This window comes from Onychostruthus taczanowskii, unplaced genomic scaffold, assembly GCF_017590055.1.
Source record: "Onychostruthus taczanowskii isolate IOZ18803 unplaced genomic scaffold, ASM1759005v1 scaffold27, whole genome shotgun sequence".
In the NCBI taxonomy this organism is placed as follows: Eukaryota; Metazoa; Chordata; class Aves; order Passeriformes; family Passeridae; genus Onychostruthus; species Onychostruthus taczanowskii.
Window position 1 is genome coordinate 5,181,191 of NW_024500017.1, and position 24,412 is coordinate 5,205,602.

Genomic DNA, 24,412 nt, shown 5'->3' on the forward strand with positions numbered 1-24,412 from the left:
GTAAAGTGGGAGCGGGCTGTACCACGCGGGTAGCGCACCCCGGCGCGGAGCGTGGGCGGAGCCCTGAGGACAGCGCGGGAGCGGCGGCGCCGGGCGGGGATGGAGCGCTGCGATCTGGGCGAGCGGCGGCGCGGGCCCATCTGGACCCGCAGGGCGGGGGCGGCCGCAGCGCGGGGGTAACGGGGCCGGGCCGGGGGGAGCGGCTGCCCGAGAGGAGCGGGCGGACGGGGCAGGGCCGGCCCGGGCCCACCTGAGCCTCTGCTGGGGGGTTAAAGGGGCAGCCCGGGGATACCCGGTTAGATAACGAAAGGAGCACGTTCCCCTCAGTTACAGAATGGCTGCGGTTGGAAGGGGCCTCTGGAGATCATCCGGTGCAAGCCCGCTGCCACGGCAGGGTCACCTAGAGCAGGTTACATAGGAGCGCGTCCAGGTGGCTTGGAATGTTTCCAGAGGGGGACACTCCACGACCTCCCTGTTGGGTGCTCTGCCATCCTCAACGTGGAGCTCTTCCTCTTGTTGAGGTGAAGCTTTTGTGTTTTAGTTTAAGGCCATTGCTCCTCGTCCTGTCGCTGGGCAGCACCGATGCTCTGAGATTCTTACACGCATTAACGAGATGCGCTCCTGAAGGCGGAGCCGGTCCCCGGGGAGGCTGAAACCCCGCGCTCGGCTTGGCCCGGCACTTACCCTGGTTTAGGAATTGTATTGAATAAAATGCCGTGGGGGAATTCCAGGAGATTAATCTGTGTGCTCTGTAAATACTGCCTGGTCTAAGCTGAAGAGCAGCGTCACAAATGCTGCTTTGGGGGCCTCTGTCCTGGGGGACTCTGGGGCCAGCCCCGTGAGCTCCTAACTGTGTTCTCCTGGCTTAGTTTAGTTGCAGGGAAACTTTTGAAAGGCGGAGAGTGACACTGAAAAGGTCTTAGGAGGTGCTGCAGCTGCAGGGATAAGTACTTTTGTTTCAGGATGGTTTTAGAAGCAGAAGTCATACTTCATTTGTTAGGGTCTTTAATGTCATAAATCCACACAAACATCACTAGATTTCAATTACACTTTAAAATATTTTATCTTTCTCATTTCATTCTTCTGGCCCTTTTATTGAAGAAAGTGGGCTTAACAGTGAGGTGCAATTAGTTTTATCTCTAGTCTGCACCAAAGCTGTATGTGTTCACTCAGACTTTGTAACAAACCCCCACAGCCCCGTGAAGGTTCTGGGTAGCATATTCTGTGTCTCAGAGAACTATCAGCATCTCATATAACCATGGTCAGAGCATTCTGCAAGTGCTCTGCAGTCTTTAATCAGCCTGCCAATGTCTGGCACAGTTTTGGTGTTTAGTTTAACTGTGAATTCACATCCAAGTGATAATACAAAATGACTGGCTTGTTCAGTGTTAGGCAATAAATCCAGGAATGGCAGATCTTCCAAATCTCAATCTCTTGCTTCCTGGAAAACCCTTCCTCTTACAGCTGATTCTGCACATTGCTGCATCTGGCTCTGTTTTATGTGGACAGAACCATACAAGGATAGAAGTGGAAAACTGGAAACTTTTGTTCTATAATAGCTCAGATGAATAGTAATAAATAAGGATTTCTTCATAGAATTGTAGAATGGTTTGGAGTGGAAAGGTGCCTCAAAGATCATCTAGTTCCAACCCCCCTGCCCTGGGCCTGGACACCTTCCACTGGACCAGGCTGCTCAGGGCACCATCCAGCCTGGCCTTGAGCACTTCCAGGGATGGAGCATCCAGAACTTCTCTAGGGAGCCTGATTGTCTCACCACCCTCACAGTAAAGATTTCTTTCCTAATGTCTAATGTAAACTTACTCTCTCAGTTTGAAGCCATTCATCCTTGTCTTGTCATTCCAGGCCTTTGTAAAAAGTCTCTCTCCCCGTTTCTTGTAGGCTCCTTTCAGGTACTGGAAGGCCACAATTAGATCACCTCAGAGCCTTCTCTTTTCCAGGCTTAGCAATCCTAATACTTTTGAAGACTGTGAAAAGAAGTGATATTAAAATTGATTTTCCCCACATCTAAACAGACTGGTTTCTTACAGTAATGTACAGCTTCTCAGTTTTCTTTGAAAGAACATTTCTTTGCAGTGGTAATAATGAGCCAGGTTCCTTGCTGAATTGGGCTTTCAGATACATCAGTATATATTAGTCTTATTAATTAATAATGGAAGTCAGGTAAGCAGGAACCACACAAAAGGATTGTGATTGGTGAATTTCCCCCATCTGCTTTACATGTGTTCTACCCACCTTCCAACCCAGTGAATTACTTCCTTTGTAGTATATTTTTTATATTAGAAATACATGGGTTTCATGGGAGATTTTTCATAGAACATGGAAAATCAGAATTGTAAAATCCTAAGATAGAAACATTTTAATCCTATGTCTTGCAGATACAAATGGTAATAAAATGATTCTAAGCATGGTTGTTTTGCTGGCTTTCTTCACAGAGTTATAGTGAACATCATTCACAGTGTCCAAGGGTACCATTCAAAGACAATACATTTTCTGAATGTGGCTTTTGACAGTTCTGGGGATTCTCTCCTCGCTGGAGACCGCCAAGGGAATATATATGTTTTTGACTTGAATGGGAACAGGTAAGAATATTTCTAGCAAGACTTCTTAATTGTCTGAGGCATCTGTAGCATTCAGGGGTGTGGAACTTGCGTGGACAGGATCCCACAGGTTGGGTTTTAACTAGATAGTTTTAGAGTTTGCTCAGGGCTGAAATTTCAACCCAGTGTCTTGTGTAGGCTCCCTAAATGTTATTTATTTAGTTTAGCTGCTCAAAAAGATCAGAGGCTTGCAACTGTAAAAAGAACAGCAATGCCATAGAACTTAAGTGCTACCACCAGAAGTTATTCTTGGGCCAGTACAGATCAATGAGTGAGCCACAAATTACAGCAGATTTGACCAAGTGTTTTCATTTGCAGAAATACATCAACCAGTCTTTCAGCATTTTACTACTGACTTTTAAAATACTAGCACTGATTTTTTTATCTGTTATAATTGGATATTATTTCCTTACTCCCTTCTTCTGAGTTTATTTTTTTCTCTCTGTGAAATATATTGAAACCAATTAAATTATTACTTCACTTGACATTAAGTGAACCAAAGTTTCCTAACACAATGAAAATGTGTATTTTTAAATAGGTTCAACCTTGTTCAGAGAACAATGCAGGCTTGCACTGCTTTGGCATTTAATCTCTGCAGAAAGACAGAGTTCCTTGTGGCTTTGGCAGATTATTCCATTAAGTGCTTTGATACAGGTAAGGAGAAACTTCAAGGCTTAAATGCTATCTGTATTGGCATGAAAACTTACATAATTTTAGTTTTGATCTTAAATTTTTTGATAGTTTGTTTTATGGAAATTATACTATGTATTTCATGCCATGTGTCTAAAAAGAAAAGCTTGGGCCCATGTTGGTTATAGTCCTTGGGTAAATGAACCTAAATGAACCCTTTGCTTTGCCGAAGTTCTTTATTCCCACTGAGTCACGCAGGCATTTGTTTAACTGAAGTCCACCACAGGATTGTAGTTAGGTATGTTACCTTTCATTTTAAGCAGTTTTTTGTATGTTTACTTAGAATGAGGTACTGTATTAAAATAAAGCCAAAACTAGTTGACAGTGTGTTAGTTTGCAACTGAACAAATTCTTGACTATATTTACAGTAAAATATTTGAACAAAGTGACAATGTACACTAAAAGAAATGTCAATACTTTTGAGTATTTGCATAATTCTATATCCTTATTGAAAAGCAATATTAAAAATTAACATTGCAGCTGTGTGTCTCTGTCCTGATTAGAAGTTAAATGGTGAAGGTGCAAAGCAGTGACAATTCATTCTTCATAAATTGTTCTTCACCTATCAGAAAGTGCATTTGTAATGTTTCCATTATATCCAAATATTACCTGGAATTAAATATATTTAAAAAGTTGTAGGAATCACTCATCTACAGTTTAAGGGCTTGAGATTATCTGTGAAGATTTTAATGTAGCACAATGTTCCTCAAAATAGAGAAAGAGTCAGAGTTAAGGTCTGAAATCCTCTGCACTCTTTCTCTTCCTTTCAACAACAGCAAGATCAATCTTAGATGTTTGGATGCACTTAGAGAAATCTTTATTACTCCAGAGAGTAGTGCATATTCATCTGGTGCTGTTTCCAGATATCAAGTCATACTGAAAAATGTTCTAAAATATGAATGGTACTCACCTAAATTGGTACAGTTCTGTAGGGTATTAGACAGTTCTTGCCTGATGGACTCCACCCCCTTCTTTAGAAGACACTCTCTCATCCCATGTCACCTCTCAGGTGATGATAGCTTTAAGCACTCCATTGTCTGTAAGCACAGCAGAAAGTTTGACTGTTAGTCTTTATGAGCTGCTTTATAGCCATTTCCTATCTTTGATGCCACAGCTGTAGCTGGAACCACTCCATGGGCTGCCAGGCAAACCACCCAATGTAAACAGTGTAATTGCCACGAGTGCAGTTTGGTTGCTTAGGGAAGATTAGTGATCATGCAGTCACAAGTGGGAGACATTGTAGTCAGAGGGACCATTTCCTTAGAATGCAGTGCACAGCAGAAAAATGTTTAAGGTTCTAAAAGAATTAATGAGCTGTTGCTTTCTGACTCTGCCTTCTGTAGTCATAGCCCGTTGTCATTAAACCTTTTTATTTTTCACCTGTAAATAGTTGTGTAATCATTCACACATTCTGTCCACAAGTAAAAACAAGTGCAGAATTCTAACTAGAACATTCAGTCTCAGCTTCTGTGGGTGTGCACATCAGATATTCTATGAGGCATGCTGAACTTAACGGATCACATTGTTCATGGCTTTTTAAGATTGATTTTTAGGCTAAATGAATCAAGTCTGTGCAAGTTGGCTTTCCGTGCAGAACTCAGCATAACTTGTAAAATGTTATTTGGAGATGAGAAGGAGGTTGTTCCTCTTAAGGTGTAATACCTATGTGAAGACTGATACCTTTGTTTCTTGTGTGTTGGGCTGTGATGGTAAATAGTTATGTACTAGTTATGCTTAAAAGTCTCTCACAGCATAGTGTTGACAATAAAGACTAAAGTAGTAGTTGTTCCACTCTGACTGACTCTCATATCTTTTTCATCAACTTCTGCAGGAAACCAGGAGCTAGTTAGTTGGATGAGAGGCCATGAATCTTCCGTGTCTTCCATCTCTGTCCATGGCTCAGGCAAGTATGCCATCACTACTTCCACTGATACAGCTCAACTGTGGGACTTGGACACCTTTCAAAGAATAAGAAAGCTGAATGTTCGTCAGTCTGTGGGTATACAAAAGGTGAGTAAAGAGCAATTGCTAAAGGGTGAACAAGCACATCACAGTAGGTGCAACATCACATATTAAAATCACATTATTTATAGTCTTTAAAATACAGGTGAATGTTTTTTATCATTGAGCATCTCATCTTAACTTTATCCCATCACATCACCCAGACCACTGAAATAATGACTCAGTAGTTGCAAAGATCTCCTAGGAACTTTTAAGGAACTTCCATCTTTAGAGATACTCAAAACTTGCTTGGACATGACCTTGACTAACCCAAGTTAACTTGGAAGTTGGAACCATCTTCTAGGTGGACCTTGCATTAGCCTAGGGTGGGCTCAGAGGACCTGTGTAGATTGATTCCAACCTGAATGGTAGTGGGATTTAAGGGTGTTGTTAAAAAGCAGTTTTGGTGTCATAGTGGTAACTACAGTCACCACCACCTGCCTCATTCAAAGCTCTTCTGTCTGTGCATGCAAAGCACACATTTTGGTGTCATAGTGGTAACTTCAAACAGTCACCACCACCTGCCTCATTCAAAGCTCTTCTGTCTGTGCATGCAAAGCACTGAATGTGGGAACAAACGAGGCTGAAAAGGAACCCAGCAAAAAGAAATCACTGCTTCTCAGCCTAGTGGTTCCTTTGCTTCCGTTTGCTACACAGACACACTGGAACAGCATGGCATGAGAAGGATGACATGTTTGTGCAAAGGAGTGGTTTAAGTAGGTCTCCCTTAGCATTACACTATTTTAAACAGGTCTGCCTGCGCCACCAAATGTCGCACTTTGGTCTAAGTACTACAGAAAGTCCTGACCCAGTGCCTGAGCATGGCTTGCACACGTGCTGCCCTGCAGTGAATAGTCTGACAAACACCACTTCAAACCAAGCTTCTCGTCAGGCTGGCCACTAAAAAGCCGTGCTGCTTTTGCAGAGAACAAGGCTAGTCATTTGAGTGTCCTCACCCACTTCTGGGTCAGGCAGAAATTCTGTCAGCTTAAAAGTCACCTAGCAATTACTGTGAAAGATCATCCATAAATTTTTGTTTGTTTGTTTTATTAAAACTGTTGTGTAGCACATGTTGCAAAAATAATTACAACATCTTTCCTCCAAAGATGGATGCATTTCTGTAGTGGAGATTTTTCTAGTTCTCAGTATCTTTCTTTCTTTGTGTAGGCTATGTATAGGGACTTCTTATTGGTAAGTGGCTCTTGGAATTTGGTAGGATGAGGATGTTGATGGAAAAAAAATTTAAAGCCAAACAGTAAGAGATTATGATTTAATTAATAGATCACATTTGGGAATCAGGAGCCTGCTCTCTTTGGTACTACCATTTCTTATAGGACATTATGCAAATGATCTAGATTTCATTTTCCTGTCTTTAGAGTAATGGTATTCTTATTCCACAGTCTAAGACATACAGGTAAATACATGCTTTACTGAAGTTCAGATTTATTATTAGACCACAGGCCTGACACTCAGTGTGCAAAGCTGGATTCTTGCTTGCTCTCTGAGCCACTGTAGCAGTGCCACACCCATCTTGTGTGCTTTTTGATGCCTCTTAAGCCCACTTGCACTCTAACATACACCTTCTGTTAGATTGGTGTGGGGCAAAGCTAATTGAAAAAGATAGAGACAGAGGTGCAGAGTGAGCAGAGAGGAGATGAAGCAGATGAGAATACAACACATCTACAATGATTATTTCCAAAGCATCACTGTTTATTCAACTGCTGCTTGTGACCATCCTGTAGTATTTTTCTATGGCAAAGCAGAAAATTACCAACTGTTAGTACTCCAGTTTACAAATTCATCTGCTCTCAATTCTTTGTCTAGTCTTCCTCAGGGACCCTGAAGGAGGACAGACAGCAGAAGATAAATTACTCTGGTAGCTGAGATGACTCTTTTCCCCACAGGTTACTTTTGCTCACTGTCAAGTGACTCATTTGGCCTGAATGTCCAATTTTCAGTCACTAAGATGAAACCCAGCCCATATATCCATATTTCCAGATTTGCAAGGACCCAAGAGATCATTCAGACCAAAACTACGAACTTTGTAGCACTGGCATAATCTCAGCCAGTGATGTCCCCAGCGTTTATATTGCGTCCTTGCTGCACTCATCGGAAACAATAAAGTTTAACAGTCATAAAAACAAGACAGATAAAATGTAACAGGTTTTTTCTGTGAGTTAAACTGGCTTAGCAAAGGGTACAACCATTTTAAACCCGTGCAAGGAGAGCACACCTACTCTTCTCTAGGCTGTCACAGTAGTAGCCACACCTGCCATGTTTTATTTTGCCATGCACTTCGGTTATTTAAAATGTACTTCCTTGACAACATCCCATTTCTTTTTCTTTTCCATATTCTTCCAGGTTTTTTTTCTTCCATTGAGTAACACCATTCTCAGCTGTTTCAAAGATAATTCTGTTTTTGCATGGGAATTCGATACTCTTCACTGTAAATACCAGTTGTCAGCTCCTGTAGAAGGTTCTGTATTATTTTATAAGGTGTTTGCTGTTACCAGGTAAATTGCTATTTTAAACATTCTAAAGGCAGACTATAAAAACTCTGGCTTTAAATAGGTTCTCTTTCTTTATTTGTAATGTTTTATGGAAGTATTAAGCTATCTACTATGATAAGCTTTTGGACTCTGCTGTGACTGATACTTTCAGCAAAGATCAGCAGCAGTTTTTATTACAATCCCCCAACAGTTGAAATAAATTAGATTGATTTTTAGTGACCACTAAAATAAGGTTTAAACTTTATTTTATAATATCCTTTATTTTACCCTATCCTTTACTAAAGCAAATTTTATTACTTAGGAGCTATTTTGTTCTTTTGGGAGGGTATCACAGGAATAATGGCTGACTCAAAAGTGATTTGAGGGCATAGAACAAAATGAACAATCTCTCTTTTTAGCTAACACTAATTTAAATTATAGTATGCTGACGGAAGCTTTGCCTGTGATCCAGGGATGGTCGGACTTTGGTAGCTGGTGGGAAATCAAATCATCTTCACTTATGGTGTTTGGAATTAAAGCAGTTGATAAGAATAATCCAGATGCCAGAGAAGGTGCGAGCTGTCCGTCACCTGGAATTCCTCCCTGACAGTTTTGATGGGGGCTCCAATCAGGTCAGTTTTTTCATAAAGCTTAAGACAGAAATATTTGGGTAGTGGATTCAACACCTATACTTGGAGGGTTTTTGGGGGGCTCTGTGGGTATAGGGGTATATGATACAAAAGGAAAGTTACTGTGCTGAATTGGGTGTTCCAGGTATTCCACTTTGTTTTACGTTGGCAGTATTAATGGATGAATCCTTTTCACTTGTAGGTCCTTGGAGTGTTAAGTCAAGATAACATTATGAGATTTATCCATATAGAAACATGCAAACTCCTTTTTGACATTGGGAGTCCTGAAGAGGGAATTAGTACAGCAGTGATTAGCCCAAATGGACGGTACATTGCCTCAGTAATGGAAAATGGAAGCCTTAACTTATACAGTGTCCAAGCTTTGACTCAAGAAGGAAATAAGGTATTTTACATTTCTTAAAACAGCAGTTAGTCCTCTTAAAGATGATACTTGTCTGCATATGTTTTGCATCAGCAGTAGTTTGCAGAGGTGCCATATTTAACAATATAAATAAAGAAAAAGTGATTTGTACAGTTTTTTTCATAGTTCCTCCAGCCTGTCAGGTAATTTGGTGGTTTTAAGGTATATATATATATATATTACTGTGCTAGGGTTGGAAGGGGGAGATGGTATTTCTTTCTACAGCAATTTGTGTGTATCAATTTCTTTTTGTAATGGTGTTTTGGAGGGAGATGGAAACAGAATAATTGTGCCTCTTCTGTTCCATTTCCTATAGGAAATATTTTGCAACTAATGTTCTCTTAAGCTGAGGGCATGAATGGTGTTTTTGTTACTGTGATTTTGTTCTTCTTACTGTGTTATTGGATACCAGCACCCATCATTTATGGCACAATCATACACTCTTAATCCTTCCTAAATGACAAACATTCTAAATACCAGTTCTTATTTTATTACATTAATTTATTAATGGGAGTCAGGTTTCTAAATACAGAATTCCATATATCTTTATCACCATGTCTTTGAAGTAAACAGTAACCAGCTCTGGATAATGATGGAGCTGGAGCTGAGGAAGGATGTGTAAAGATGTCACACGCATTCCATTTGCACTTTTGCTGACGGTTTGACATGAACTGGGATATCCACTTTGTCACTTGCTTTCACAATCTCCAGCATTGAATTAATTAATACCTGCCTGACACTGAAGACTAATTAAAGTTTGTAAAGGTCTTCTGTATTCTTTTAACTGGTGCTATAGAAATGCAAAATATTTTAATGACGTTGAGAAACACACTAAAGTAAATAACCTGAACAGTACATGATACACATCTACAGTATCCCAATTATATTTTTACTGTTTGCTAAGCAAGGAAATAACATGATGTTTGAGTTAGCTTGGAAGCTACATAAACCTTCCCATAGTTAGAGCAGTTTTATTTGTGGACATCATTTTCCAGGAGTATACAATTTATATCTGTTTATTTATAGTATAAATGTGTTTCTAGTCTTTTTTATGGCCATCAGACTCAAAAATGTGGCATATAAAATAAACAACAAATTATATTTCTGTGTAATCTGTTTTACAAGATTTTAACCAAGGTATTTGTACTTAATACTAGCCTCCACCATTCATGTTCAAAGTTGTAGAAGATGGGCCCAAGTACACATCAGAGGCAAATAAACTGATCACAAAAGTGACTTCAGGAAGGTCAAAGCGGCCATGGAAATCCAAACAAAGCAAAATGCAAAGCAGATTGCTAAAACTGCAAGCAAATACATCACTTGAAAATAAAGAGGTAGGAAGAAATTGCAAATATTTTGTCCTTCAGTCTGCAGTGTTTATATTTTATTGCCATTTGCTTTAAAAAATAAATTCAGGCACTGAAGCACTTGTATATTTGAGCAGGGCAGATTTTAAGGAAATATTAGTACCATTTACTCTCTCTATTTAGTCCATACTCCTACAGTATGTGACACAGCCAGAGCTGCCTCCAGTCTGGGGTACCTCTGCAGTTGTTCAAGCAACTTGTGACACATTTGGCATTTGCTAGATCTGATATGCTTCCCTACAGAAAGCCAACTGGCACATCTAAAATGTCTGCCTAGAATCCATTCCTTTTTTTCTTAATTATTTAGAAGATTAATTACTGTGATAAAATACATTTATTCCCCTCTGTCATGATGGTGTCATTTTCTCTCTCTGTCTTTATCTTGTGCCTTTTATATATATATATATATATATATATATATATATTCCTGTTTATGTGTTACCATATGATCTATTTCTTATGTTAGTATTCTTTATGGTTTGCTATATCCATCATTTAATTGTACATAGTTCAGTCAGTTTGGGTCTGATCTGCTTCTGACTGAAATCAATGATAGCTGTTTGAGTTCAGGAGACAGTAAATGATTATTAAATTACCTTTTTGCTGTTGTTGAAGTTCCCAGGACTATGTAGCAGACAGCAATACATGTTTGATTTTTTTCTTTGACACTATGTGATAAACCTCAATATTTAGCCACTCTCATCGATTAGAGTGCAAAGAAAGAGAAAATGGTTACATTTATCCTTGATCTCCTGTTTTGCAGAATGAATTGCCAGGTGGATTAAACAAGAATCGTCTGCAGGCCTTATTGAAAGGATTTGGAGAATATCCAGCTAAGTACAGGTGGTTTTTGTGTGCATGTTCATGCTTGCACAAATTAAAATTGCTTGTGTTTACTGGCCTATGAAAAAGAATTTCCTTGACTAAGGCTGCATTTTAATTGCAGGATGTTTGTTTGGCGTTCCTTATTACAACTTCCTGAAAACCACTTGGCATTCAGTAGCCTGATAGATAGGGGAATCCACAGTGCCTTCGTAAATATTCAGAAAGAGTATCCCATCAAAAGTGGGAAACTGCTGAGAGTTCTACAGAGGTAAAATATATATTTGTACTTCTTTAAAATATTACAGATTTTTGTTTTCATATAGTCATCTGAAATGTATCCAGTAGCTGGAAGCAGCTGTAAGAAAAATTCTAAAATGACATAGTAGTGCCCTCATGCAGTTTTGTTTTGGTAACTCATACAATCCTGCATCTGTCTTGAAGTTCACAATCTTTCTATGTTGTGGTTGTAAAATACATGCTGTATTTTTGTTTGGTTTTGGATCAATATTGTTTTGTACACATTTTTTTGTTTGCCACTGTGTACAGGACCTTGTCAGCTCTAGCCCACTGGTCTGCTATCTTTGCTGAGACACCTTACATGCCTTTGCTAGCATTCCCATTTGTAAAATTATTCCAGAACAACCAGCTGATCTGCTTTGAAGTTGTTGCTACAGTAGTAGGTAAGCAATGATTTAAAAAACTCAGATATGCTTCAACATGTTTAAGCTTTCCCAAGCAAGAGAGACTTTCCTGCTGAAATTAATAAGGTATTTCCTTATTTATAGGTCACCATGGTGTTACCAGGAATTAATATGTAGTTTTAAACAAAAACCTCAAAATAAGAGACTTCATTTTGCAGTGTTTCTAGCAAAAAGTTAGCAGTTTTAACAGTGTTTCTAATGTCTAATTGAAAGGTATCTAGCATTTGCAAACCATATGTATCTAGTGTAATTATATAATAATAATTAAGTCTCTGAGACACGGGAAAAGTAGTCACAGCCACCCACCCCACCTGTCACCTGCTCCCAGCCAACAGGGAATGATCTCTTTCAAGGTTTGAATGATCTCTCAACTAAACTCTGTTTAGTTGTCTTGAGCATGTGGTAACTCAAAACTAGACATTTGTCTGAACGCTGGCTGTGGCAGTCTTCTGAAGAAACATTCTAAATTAAAGTGCTTTACACTTAAATTAGTTGTTGCAGCTGCTGCTAAGTCTACAGAAGGTATGTGCTGCCAAGCATACATACCCACTGTGCAACCACATGCTGTTGGTGAATAAGTATCCAAGTTTACAGAAATTATTCTTAGTGCGTTAAAAATTACTTGAGGCAGGCTATAGTTTTGTGCGACAGAAACACTGATTTAAGTATTCCCATCTGCCTCCCATGCCTTAGTCCCACAGCTCACAGATTTTTTTTCACTTTGTATTTGAGCCAGATCAGTTCTTCAGTCTGGTTCACAGTGTACTGACACAAAAAATCATGCCAGTGCAGCTGGAGGAGCAGGGTACTGTGGGAATGGTTTAGGAATACTCAGAGGAGATGGGAGTATCTTAAATAGGTTTTGCTGCCTGAAACAACATCTTAAATAACCCAACTTCAAGGCTGTCATGAGTCTTTTGCTCTGGATTACAGTGGATTGTGTTCAGCTTCTTGTTCTCTTTCAGTTAATTTTTGTCAACACTGGTTTGAGTACTTTCCCAATCCTCCAGTTAATGTCCTTGGTATGATGGAAAATGTTTTGGCACATCATGACAAAGAACTACTTCAGCATTTAATAAAATACAATGTGACTTCACAGGTAATAGTCTAGACAGCTTTTGTATACAAAAATATACTGCAGTGAATAACAGTGCACTGGTCTTTTATTTTGATGTATTTCTAGTTTGGGGGAGTTTTCATTAAATAACAGTGAATTATGTGGGAATGTAAAGAATATATCATTGATTTCCTGTATTTCTTTGTCCATGATCATATGTATGCTACTTTAATTCTTTAGAAGTTCTTTGCTTTCAAGTCCACATTGTTTAAAAATCTACTCATCAAATTATAAATGTGCCTTTTTTAACATGAACATAAGTGTGATGAATTAATTTTCTAATGCCTGTTTATCATTAGGGATGATTTTAGCTTTACAAATCTAAACAGAACATTTAGACATCCAGTGAAATAAGAAATGTATTTGTAATCAGCCCAGATTAACTTTGAATGTTTAGAGTAGGTGGTGAAACTTATCTTGAAATGATCTGTTTATTTCCTTTTTCATAAATTAGTAGATTCTTGGTATAAGGGAAGAAAAATCACATTGTTTCTTTAAAAGGAATAGTAAAATTGTACTAATGGATTATTTTGTCAATTTTCCCAAATAATTCAGGTTTATGCTTGGCCTCTCCTAGAAACACTACTATCTGAGGTTCTAACAAGAGAAGAATGGCTGAAAGCCTTCGACAATATTTTCTCCAACCATCCTTCATACTTTCTAATGATTGTCGTTGCCTATGTTATATGTTCCAGAGCTTCCTTGCTCCACTGTAATCAAGCAGCAGATTTTGAGGTAAACATTTTCATATTTAAGTCAATCATGTGGAAAAGATGTATGAAACTATGTATCTGTTGTTAGGTTACAAGGAGATCCATTTCCAGATTAATATCTGGTACTTGACAAATACACAATAAATGAGTAAAACATTGAGCTGTTTCCTGCAGTTTCATGCAAGGAGAACTTTAAAAGCTTTCATAAACTTTCTAATGTCCCTAAAGGCCATTTTTAAGATTTCAATAGTTCATCAAGCACAAAATAATTCTGTCTCTTTTTTGAGGATCTAGTATGGACTTCTGCCTCTGGAGATGATACACAATAATTCTGTGATGTTGTTTCATTATCCTCTTGTCAGATTTTCAAAATTAGGTAGTATTATTGGATGTTCTCTGAAGCTAAATTAAAATGTTTCCTTATGTTTAATGTTCCATGGGAAGAGGATTCTTTTTCTTATGAAAATATCTCTGTAGGCAAACAAAGAGTTCCACCTCTAAAATGTCCTTATGAGCAGCCAATTTGACTGACATCAAGCAGATAACATTATTGCTATGTTTAATAATGACCATTTAGAGATTTTCTTGGTGGATAAGATCTTTGATAGGAAGAATAGTCCTGCAAGAAGAGAAATTTCTGACCTTCATGGCTGAAGACTGAAAGTCAAGGCAGGTTAATCCAGTGGTAGGGAGTCACTGTTGGACACTCTAAATTGACATCCAGCTTCCCAAATCCCTTACACAGCTGCCATTTGAAGACAAGGAAAAGAACCACAGTATCCTTTCCCACCTTGAAGAAGTTTGGCTCAAGTCACTTGAGCTGGTGATGTTTTATGAATTGGTAGGGAAAACTTTAAAATCTTTTAAAATTAACTATTGAAATATAGGTCTTGCTAATTTTCATGATAATTCCCAAATATGTGTTTTAAAAATAAATATATATTTATGAAAAAAAGTGCATAATCTTGTGTAGAATGTAAATGGCAGCATGTCTCTTACAGTATTTCTTTCATCATCGCAACAACGTGGACATTAATGTTGTGATCAAGGAAGCCTATCATCTTATGGAGGCTACACCTCTGGAAATCCATCCACAGCATATGCTTGATGACTTCACACCACTTACAAAAGGACAGTACCCTGTGTTTAATAAATATCCCACGTTCATTGTGAATTATCAAGCTCAGAAATGGGAGAAGATCAGACAGGATGAAATTGAATACTTGCGAGAGAGGTATTAGTGAGAAATTGAAGATGGTCTCAGACTGGGAAGTACAGGTGGACATAACTGGCTTTGTATGTTGTAATGTGCAATCTTGAGAAGAGAGATAAGAAAATTCAGGAAAAGGACTTGAAATAGTGCTAAAGGTTGAGAGTTACTTGGTTTGACATGTTTTTACATTAAATAATTAGTCTTATCTTAAATAAAAAAATGTCTGCTAATTAGCAGAAGATATTGGGCCACAAGTCACCGAACTTGGAAGCTCATAGCCAGAGCCTAAACCTCTGTTCAGCTTGTGGGCCCCAAGTTTTGAAGGGCCAGGAGTTTTGTTTAAGAAACCAGTTTTTGTTAAGAATGTGGGAAGAAAGTACCTACACTCATCTGTAATACCCTGTTGTCTCTAACAGTCAGTGTGGTACCTCTGCCTCATGTACTTTGTCACTACGAAGGGGATGCCATATTCTTTCATGTCATCTCATTTCAGCAGCTCTTTGCTAGAACTGTATCAATTTCAAAGTAATCAAGTAATTTCTTGATATTTGGTTTGAATGATTAACATGTGACCTCCTTCCATGTAGACAATTAGCACATGAATCAGAAGCCAAAGCACAGGAACAGAAAGCAGAAGATGAAACCTGGTATCGAAAGCAGAAATTACTTCAAGAAGCTGAAGAACAGAGACAAAAAATCCTAGTGGAAGAAGAGAAGTTGGCAGAGCAGAGACAGAGGTATTGGAATACAGGAAGCATTAGGGGTCTGGCTACTGTAGCCTTCTATTACATTTTTAACCATGAGTAAAGGAGAAATAACCACTAATTTGTATAAATTGTAATGTGGGATAACTGTGGTCTGGTGGGTCATATTTTGGTGTGGGAATTAGTGATCTGGGTTCTATTACTACCTTGCCTATTACTCCCTAGAGGGAATACAGCAGATTAGAGGTCAAGTCACTTCATATTCTTGTGTCAGCTCCCAGCCATTTTTCTGGTTCCTTCAGATTGCGAAGTCTCTTAAACAGTCAATTGCTGTGTCTGCACACTGAGACTTCAGACTTGCATTGTGGGCAGACCCACACTGCAGATACAAGAGTTGCTTATCAGATCAGTCACTGTACACAGTCTTGGACTTCTAGTGGATCTGGAAAAACAACTGCTTTGTGTATCAGTTTATAAGCAAAGAGCTGTGATAGTAATGAAGCTGAACTGTAAGTTTGTATATTTTGCAGTTGTGAAGGTTTAAGAGAATTTCAACATCTCCATAATTTCTTAGATGAACTACAGGTAATCGTGGAATCATTTAAGTTGGAAATTACCTTTAAGATCATCAAGTGTAATGGTTAACCCAGCACTGCCAAGTTCACCACTAAACCCTGTCCCTAACCACCACGTTTTTGAGCACATCTCCTAAACCTCTGTAACCTACAGAGTTGGTGGTTTGCTTTTTTTTTTTTAAAGAGGACAGCAGGCCTTTATTTACAAACTAATCCTTAAGTTTGTGGTTTTGTTCCTTGAAAGAGTTTGATATTTACCAAATAAATTTGGGAATAATTTTGTGCAGCAAGAGGTGCCAGGACACTGGCAGTTATTCTAAGGAGTAGTTTCCAGTTTTGGATCCTTGCAACATTAAACTAGTACTTACTAAAATGGAACAGAAATAGGCCACAGGACTTCAAAGCTTAACTGGAGATATTGCCATTAGAAGATGTGTGTCTGTGAATTTAATTTTGTCTCATAAATGAAAACTGGACATTTTACAGGAAAGAAAGCAGCCATCCTAAGCTTTCTTAAGGTGGAGATGAGCTCATAGTGATTAATGGCTAACTGCATTGTGTGTTTGTGCTCTTTGGTACTGACCTTTTATATATACAGTATTATTTCTGTTATTTGTTTATTTCTGTTCATTTTGGCCTTGAAGGCTTGCTGTTGTGAAAAGAGAACTGAAAGTAAAGGAACTGCAACTTTTAGATGCTTCAAGAAGACGTTTTCTGAACTACCAGCAAGATCAGGATCAAATGGAACTGAAACGTCTCAATGACAAAATTGCAAGAAAGGTTGAGTATTGCTCAAGCTATTATTTTCTGCAAGGTTTAATAGGGAAAATAAACAAGGAAAAAAGGCATAACTAAAATTTTAGTTGATATACTGTGAGCCCAGAGGTGTCTTTAGCATGAGGCAGACTGCTTCAAGTGGTAAATGCATTATTTAACAGTTAGTGGCAGTGTTGAAAAATGTGATGAGCTTCTTAAAGGACTAGTGAATTCTCAGCTGTCTGTAGGCTGTATGTCCAGATTGCAAATTAACTCTGCCATTGATTGAGAGGCTCCACAGTGGCCTCTGGCCAGGCTTGGCCCTGCTTCCTAATCACTAAGCCAGGCACCGTGGCATGCAGTTGTGCCATGAGAATGGTGCTGAGAATGGAAGGTTTTGCAACTCATGAGCACATACTGAGCCTTTGCAGGGCTATTCCTTGTGTCTCAGCAACACACTTTGCAGAGCACAGTGAAGCTGGGGGTGGCTGTTCCCACAGTCAGGGCACAGTAACACACCTTTGCTCCAGCTCAGCACAGGTTCTGCCAGGTGCAAAGCAGCCACTTCCCCTTCTGCCTCCTGTCCTGCACAGCATTCTGGCTTCAGGGACTCCTTACTCAATGCAGAGCTGCATGTGGCAGGTTTTTAACATCAGTTCAAGACCGGTATTTCCCTAACATAGCTTGGCTGGATGCAGAACTCTTCTGTGCCTCTTCTCCACCTTGCCCCGTGCTTTTGTTATGCAGTATTTTCCATTCTTCACATGACAGAAAATTAACCAGAACTTAGGGGTGTGGGGTTTGGACATTCTTTTTGATAATGTTTTTTTAAAGCAGAAGAATTTCTTTAGTGTATTTTCATGTGTTTCTCTTCTCCACAAGGCATCTATGAGACAGCAGGAAACAAATGCTGTCCAAGATATAGAACCTGAATCACAGAAACAGCTTTTTGAACATGTAATTATTGGAGAACTATACTAAATACAAGTATTTAATGGTTGTTCATTTGAAGTTCTTGGATTTGATTGTGTTCGTGCAACCACACCTTGTGAGGAGAAATGGGGGCCTGGTATTTTCCTCTTTTTCGTCTTTAATGATTTTTTTTTAGAATAAATCCCGTGTTGTAAAAGCAATAACACAATTCAGTGTTATCTTGGGGAGTTTTGGGTGAAAAAGTCAGATCCTCCCCATTTTATTTTCCTCTGCTGAGGTATCATTTGGTTGCTAGAGGGTTTAGTTATGGGCTCAGCTGCTTGAGGGAAGTGAGGAAGATGTAAATAAGAAATAAGTGTACAACAATGTGTTCCTCATCCAGAAACTCCCACCTTTTCATCTGTGATATCCAGACATATCTGCATTTTCTGGAGAGAACAGTATAGCAGATTGATGTAGGTGACGAAAAAATGTCTAGTTGCCAACAACATCATTAAGCAAAAAGGAGTGGATGGTTCATCAGGAATGTGCAGCTCCTTTCTGAAATGACTGATTTATTCAGAAATATGGCTATTCAGTTATAAATGGCTTTAATCAGTAATTCTGTTTAAAGTTAAATTTTAGTTAATTATTGTAAATAATTATTATAAATTACTGCAAAGCAAGGATGCCAATGGAAGTCTTTAGAAATGTTCATTTTGGTTAAAATACTCAGTTAAGTGTTGAGAAATCAAAGCTACATGTACCCATCTTGAGTTTGTCTAGATCCAGTGGAATAAAGGAGAAGTAGACATCCAGCTCTCTGACCCTCATTTTGAAACATGTCATTTTTTATTTGAGTTTTTTAAAGCTTTTGGTCATAGACTTGTTATAATCCATATTGAGCATGACTGGGCTAAATTTCTGTTAGCATTTATTTATTCAGTACACAGCCAACTGTATTGTGGCTACATTTACACAAACCAGGCTAAGCTCATCTGTATTCCAGTACATGTAAAGTCAGCTCTCTAAGGAACTAATTCTACAGTGATCATCCTCTCTGGGCTAGAAAGGTAGCAATTATTTAACTGGCTGAGGATCCCTGTTTGCCCACAAGAGTCTGTGCAGACAGGCTTTGCACTGTTTCGCTGCCGTCAGCCAGGGTCCTACTCCAGCTTCAAAGGATGGTGACTTTGCCTCAGCTGCTCAGTAGATTCCTACAGGCCTGGGAAGGGGTTTTAACTGTAGCAGAAAATTGTGTAGATGTGCCCTGGTGAATGTGAAGAAAAGGTGGTAAGCTAAAATGCTGTTTCTGGATCTGCTGCTGGGTTGTACTTCTTCGGCAAATCGTCTCTGTGTTCAAGCTGCCGATGTGTTTATTACAAATCCCAGTGCCCTGAAACACCCTTTATAGTCATGAAACATTTTGAGGTTTTGGCTAAAATTTGCCATAAATTGCAGAATATTTTCATGATGAATCTAATTCATTTAGGTTGGAATTCTGCTTTTATTCTCCACAGTAATCTGGAGAATGAAATTACATCCCTTGTCATGACTCAGGCCACTATTATGACTCATGCTTCATCTAATTCCAAGTGGATAAAACAGCAGGGTCTATGACTTTTTTGAACAGTTATGATATGTAGTGGGATGAGATGTGTGGATATATTCAAATACTAGTTTAATGAAATTTTAATAAATGTTAAAGAGATAGAATTACTAATGTGAGCTAGTAGCTTAGCAACCATAATTTTTGTTTGTGTGCTTGGCAGCATCTAATCAAAGACCAAGAGGTAGTTACAAAGGAAATGAAAGAAGAGGTGGAAGCCCATCGAAGAAAGATGGATCTGGAAGATCAACGTGTTCAGAGACTGATAGAAATAGATAAAGAAATACAGAAAATTCATACAGTAAGATAACTGGATCTTAACATGTGTTTGGGGAGTCAATATGCTAACTTATACAAGTAGTACTGGCTAATAGTATTTTGACTGTAATTAACTAGTTCAAGTTCATATAGAAATATTTTCTAAAGAAATCTAATTTCTAGATACCTATATTAATAGATTAGTATTCTATGTTTAAGTTTTGAGATTTCCAAAAATTTGACTGAATTGTCCAAACAGCTGTATAATATTGAAATTCTCTGGACCTGCCAGAAACATTAGCTTTTATTTTTTTACTTCTCAAAACTCAGAAAGCATGTAAGACTCAAAAGTGCTTTTCAAAACAAGTCATCCTCCTGATAAGGAACATGTTTTGTTTGTAACCATAACAAAATAAAAGATAGCCTCAAAGGAGATTTCAGTTGGTAGTACTTGGCAGGCAATTCTGCTGTAGAAGCTGTCTTCTAGATTGCAGTAATGAATGTGTGTAGCTTGACATTAGGAATTGCTCAGATTTTCAAGCTCAGAACTTGTAACTGCACAGTTGGAAAAATAGTTGCAGCTATCCCACTGCCCATATGCTTGGCATCTGCATTTGTGTATTGTCTAGAAATAAACATATGGGTCTGAAATTTTGTAAACAGCATTTGATTTTTTGGAAGCAGATGGATGTGGGTGAAGTATTGGCATTCAGGTATCAATCTTATGTCAGCTGCACCTGTGAGTGCAGCTAGTGGCTCTAGCAGGGACATCTGACAGGGATCCTGGAGACACCTCAGTTTGTCTTGCCTGGTCTGTAGGTAAGGCTGTGCAGTTGGAATAGACTGAATTTCTGGTAAGAAAGGCGTTTTATTAGGTGGCTGAAGAAAATTTAGCCAGAGCTGAGCAGAAGCACACTGATACCGACGGGAGGCTGCACCCACAGCGGAGACTCAGGCATGATGACCAGGACCGGGTGAAGCGCTACAGAGAGATTGTCAAGCTCCTGCATGACAACAGGGTGAAAGAAGCTGAACTGCTGAAGGCCATGAGGGAGACAGAATCAAAAAAGGTATTTGCATTTCTTTTTCTAAGTGGGCCTGGCAAAAATGTAACCACCTGTAACAGGGAGTGCAGAAAGCTGAAATGTGTTAGAGAAATATTTTGTTAGAATTCTCCTTTTCTGTTTTGACTGGGAGTTTCTGGAAGCATAAGAGTGAATTGGTAAGGATGTTTTAGCCTTAGGAAAGCAATTCCTATTTCTGTAAGTTCCTTTCGTTTTTATTCTCTGACCCAAGACTTCTACCTTTCTCCAGATGTTTGAATGAGACATTTTTCAAAATGAAACCTTCATACAGCTGACTACCATATTTTGATTTTAGGGTGAAGTGTAATCAGTGATAATCCAGATGGTTCTATTTGTTGGTTTTTCCTTGCAACACATCTGTTGAAGACATTTAATATCTCTGTTACACAGCAGGAAGACGTTGTACAGAATAAAGCTCAACTGGGGAAAGAGCAGAAGGCGGCTGCTGCAGATGGGCACAGGAAGCAGTTCTTAGATGACAAAATGAATGATGAGTTAGAATTGGCTGAGAAGCTGCAGAGGGAAGATGGCTGTTTTGGTGAGCATTTAGATAACACAGTTCTGTGTGGATGTTGGCATGAAGCATTCAATGACTGAATACAAATGAACTGTCCAATATTGGGGATAAACTTAAGCATAACTCCTTTACTAAGCACTCCATAAGTGCTTTTTGACAATATTCTTTCATTAAATAGATGTATCTGTTTTCCAAGGCCAGACTTAGAAAGAAAGCTCAGTTTGATACCTATCAAATGCAGCAATACAAATGGCATTTTGGTAGGAGCACAGGTCTAGCTCATCTTAAAACAAATTTCCATTAGAAATTTTCTGTCAAATAATGTTGTCCGGTGACATACAGTATTATACCAAGAAGTGGTATAATACTGACACACAGTATTATACCAGTAAGTGCTTTTATACCAGTAAGTTTGTTTAAAAAAAACCCAACCAAACAAACCCCAACACAGTTATGTGCTTCTGGAATTGGTCAGTACATCCTTCTCAAGTGCTGCATTTTTGTGTTTTTGCAGGTATTTCTCCTACCCCCCCACCATGCTTCCAAGGCTTACATAACATTAATGATTAATATTAGGGTTAGATGATTAGTGTTGCTTTGGGCAAACTTTTTCAGCCTTTGTCCTTATTTACCTAATGTTTTAGTATGGAATATTTTGCAACTGTGCATAATTAAAGTGGGTGGCTCCTAAAACTACAAGCATGAGTAGCCATATTCCATATGATCTTAGTGGCCTGTTTGTCAGAAGATTAATTATACAGGAAGAAACAGCACATGTAATTTCTTAAAGAGCTGCAATTTCTTAAAGGGAATTTTAAGAAATTAATGAAATTACAGAGCTGTAATTCCTTAAAATGAAATGCCGTGATGCATACCTGTGACCCGAAGAGGAGAAACATTGACCTCTAATTCTGAGCAAATTGTACTTGCCATTAACTGGAGTGGGTGATTGTTCTACCTTTGCTTCCTGGAGAAAAACTGTTTTACCTCCAGCTAGAAAAATTCACTAGAAACTTCAATATTTTTAAGTTACAAAGAACCCTTCTTTCCATTTGCCACAGAGAGACTGCGCGATGTAAAGGCCAGGTGTACAGAGAGGGGGGTAGAAGTCCAGCAGAGGCCAAGGTCTGGAAGCATCTGTCTCAATGATTTGTCTACATTAGCATCATCACCACACAGTAAGTGTTTAAGTTAGGAGTCTCTTTCACATTTAGTTTCAGAGCATTGCTGGAACACCCAGCTGTGGGATTGAGTCATTAGTTGTGTAGGTGTTTAGTAGATAGTAAACCAGTTTATTGTTGTGTTCTCTTTCACACCTGCAGAAAATGTCTTTGCTTCCAGGGGTGGTGCAGGTAAGAAGTGCCTGAAGTGTGTCACGTTATGAGAGTGGTCCTAGTAAGCCTCAGCCTAGTTTAATTGCATTCTGACCTGATCATATTGCACATGTTTTTCCTGTCTTCATAGCTGTTTATGATTTGGGAATGTTGAGAGGCTGTAGAGCTGTCTTTCATCAAAATCTGACTGGGAGTTATAGTCAAGAATAAGTCTAATTTCCTCTAGTCTGTCCTAGCTACTCTGGCAGTGAAAGCAGTTTAAATTCCAGTGCACCTTATGTACAAAAGTCTGCCAGCAATGGGAACCTCTGGGCCTGCTGTAGCCCCCATTAGCATCTGACCTGGTAGCCAACAGAGGCACTGCTTTCAAAGAACTTGCTCCTACCAGTCTGAGGGCTGCCTCACATCCAGTGGTACTGAAAACCAGCATTTCTCTGCCAGAAATGTCTGGTTTCCAACAGGTATTTGTAGTGTTTATGGAAAACCACTGGTTGCAGTGTTAAGTTTCTTGCACTTCATTGTCTTTAGCCAGGAGACGAGCAGAACTGGCACGCCAGGAGCGGGAGCTGATGGCAGAAGTCTGGCGGCTCAGACGAAGGCTCACCTCACGGGCCCAAGCCAGGCACCCTCCAGCTCGTTCCCCAGCTACAACGTGGTCACCTTGAGATGATTTGCTCTGCACCTTAGCTGCACTTTCAAATTATTAATCAGTGAAAAGCTAAATATGTATACTGTGATTCAGGATGGACCATAGACTTATTAAAGGCTTTTGGAGATGTTTTTATATAAGAATAAAATCCTAGCTAGAAAATATGTCTTTTGTTTGTAACCTTCTTGTTATTTTTTACTTCTAAAATAAACTCATTTTTTTACCATCAAGTTACTGAGTGTGCAGTATTTGTATACTTCTGGTGGCTGCCCTGACTTGAAGAAACAAATCACTATTAAAAATGTTGGTTTTGTCAGTGATATGGAAGTGGATTCTACAAGTTGCAGCAGGGAAATTTGCAATCAGAGAAAAGAATCCTTTCCAGCGAGAGCCAAACATTGAAACCAAGGCCCAGAGAGAGTGTGGAGCACCTGCTGGAGAGGCATGTAGTTGTTACACATATTAGCAAGTTCATTTCATGAGAAAGAATAGGAGAGAGGATCTAAACAAATCCTCTAGCACTACCTTGCTCTTTGTAGTGCTTGTGGTACTGATGGCTAATGCTTTTGACCCAAGTCAAGAACATTATGTGGTGTTACAGTAAAAAGGAATAGGGCAAAGTAAATTAAAGTGAATCATCCATAATTGCTACACATAGTGCTGATACAGGGGTAGACTTGGCCCTGTGAAAATATGAGGACTGGGATCTTAATTTGTTCTGCTTCCCCTGGGGTTTTGCTGATGCTCTTTGGGGCAGCAGTATGGGAGCAGCACTGCTCGTGCTGGCCCTGGGGGCTGAGGCACCGGGCAGACCCAGGATGATACCTCTAACCAGCACCTTTCTGTCACCTGGGGCGGGGAACAGCCTCTCTGCTTCTCGTTAAATTACATGAAAACCTAACAGCACAAAGGTACTTGGTTTTCCTTGCCTTAACATCCTCTGCATCTGGAAGTAGAAAGCGTCACATTAGCAGCAACCAGGATCCATGGAAATCTCATTGCAGCCCTCAGCAGAGTGTGGAGAAGAGGCATCATTCCTTTTCAAAGGGAGAAAAATGCAACAAGCCAGAATCATCTCGGAGGCAGAGGGAGTAGATGAGAAAAATTGTATTTTTCTGGTGATTGTCTTGGAGTTGACATACAATCATTTTGGATATTTAAAGGGAAATAATAAACCCACTGAGCTTTTGGCCTGTACCATGGGCTATATGCGTTCGTGCTTATGGTTT

At 39.1% G+C, this 24,412-nt stretch overlaps 1 protein-coding gene across 1 annotated transcript; it reads left to right on the forward strand.

The window, feature by feature from the left end:
- Nucleotides 1-59: 59 nt before the first annotated feature.
- TBC1D31 (TBC1 domain family member 31) lies at nucleotides 60-23,398 on the forward strand. The gene is made up of 22 exons (XM_041407506.1): nucleotides 60-176; nucleotides 2,454-2,600; nucleotides 3,157-3,272; nucleotides 5,140-5,318; nucleotides 7,671-7,822; nucleotides 8,271-8,430; nucleotides 8,630-8,830; nucleotides 10,006-10,182; nucleotides 10,979-11,058; nucleotides 11,162-11,308; nucleotides 11,587-11,720; nucleotides 12,707-12,840; nucleotides 13,414-13,593; nucleotides 14,573-14,805; nucleotides 15,372-15,521; nucleotides 16,708-16,843; nucleotides 17,702-17,776; nucleotides 19,504-19,641; nucleotides 20,474-20,668; nucleotides 21,074-21,221; nucleotides 22,262-22,378; nucleotides 23,063-23,398. Exons 1-22 carry the CDS (start codon nucleotides 100-102, stop codon nucleotides 23,197-23,199), a joined length of 3,213 nt encoding a protein of 1,070 aa, XP_041263440.1. The 5' UTR covers nucleotides 60-99; the 3' UTR covers nucleotides 23,200-23,398.
- Nucleotides 23,399-24,412: the final 1,014 nt, after the last annotated feature.

Excerpts from the sequence above, each read along its gene's own strand:
- TBC1D31 (XM_041407506.1), top strand. The coding sequence starts at position 100 with ATGGAGCGCTGCGATCTGGGCGAGCGGCGGCGCGGGCCCATCTGGACC. Across the intron at positions 11,309-11,586 it reads CTGCTGAGAGTTCTACAGAG|GACCTTGTCAGCTCTAGCCC; the intron begins GTAAAATATATA and ends CACTGTGTACAG. Across the intron at positions 11,721-12,706 it reads AGTTGTTGCTACAGTAGTAG|TTAATTTTTGTCAACACTGG; the intron begins GTAAGCAATGAT and ends GTTCTCTTTCAG.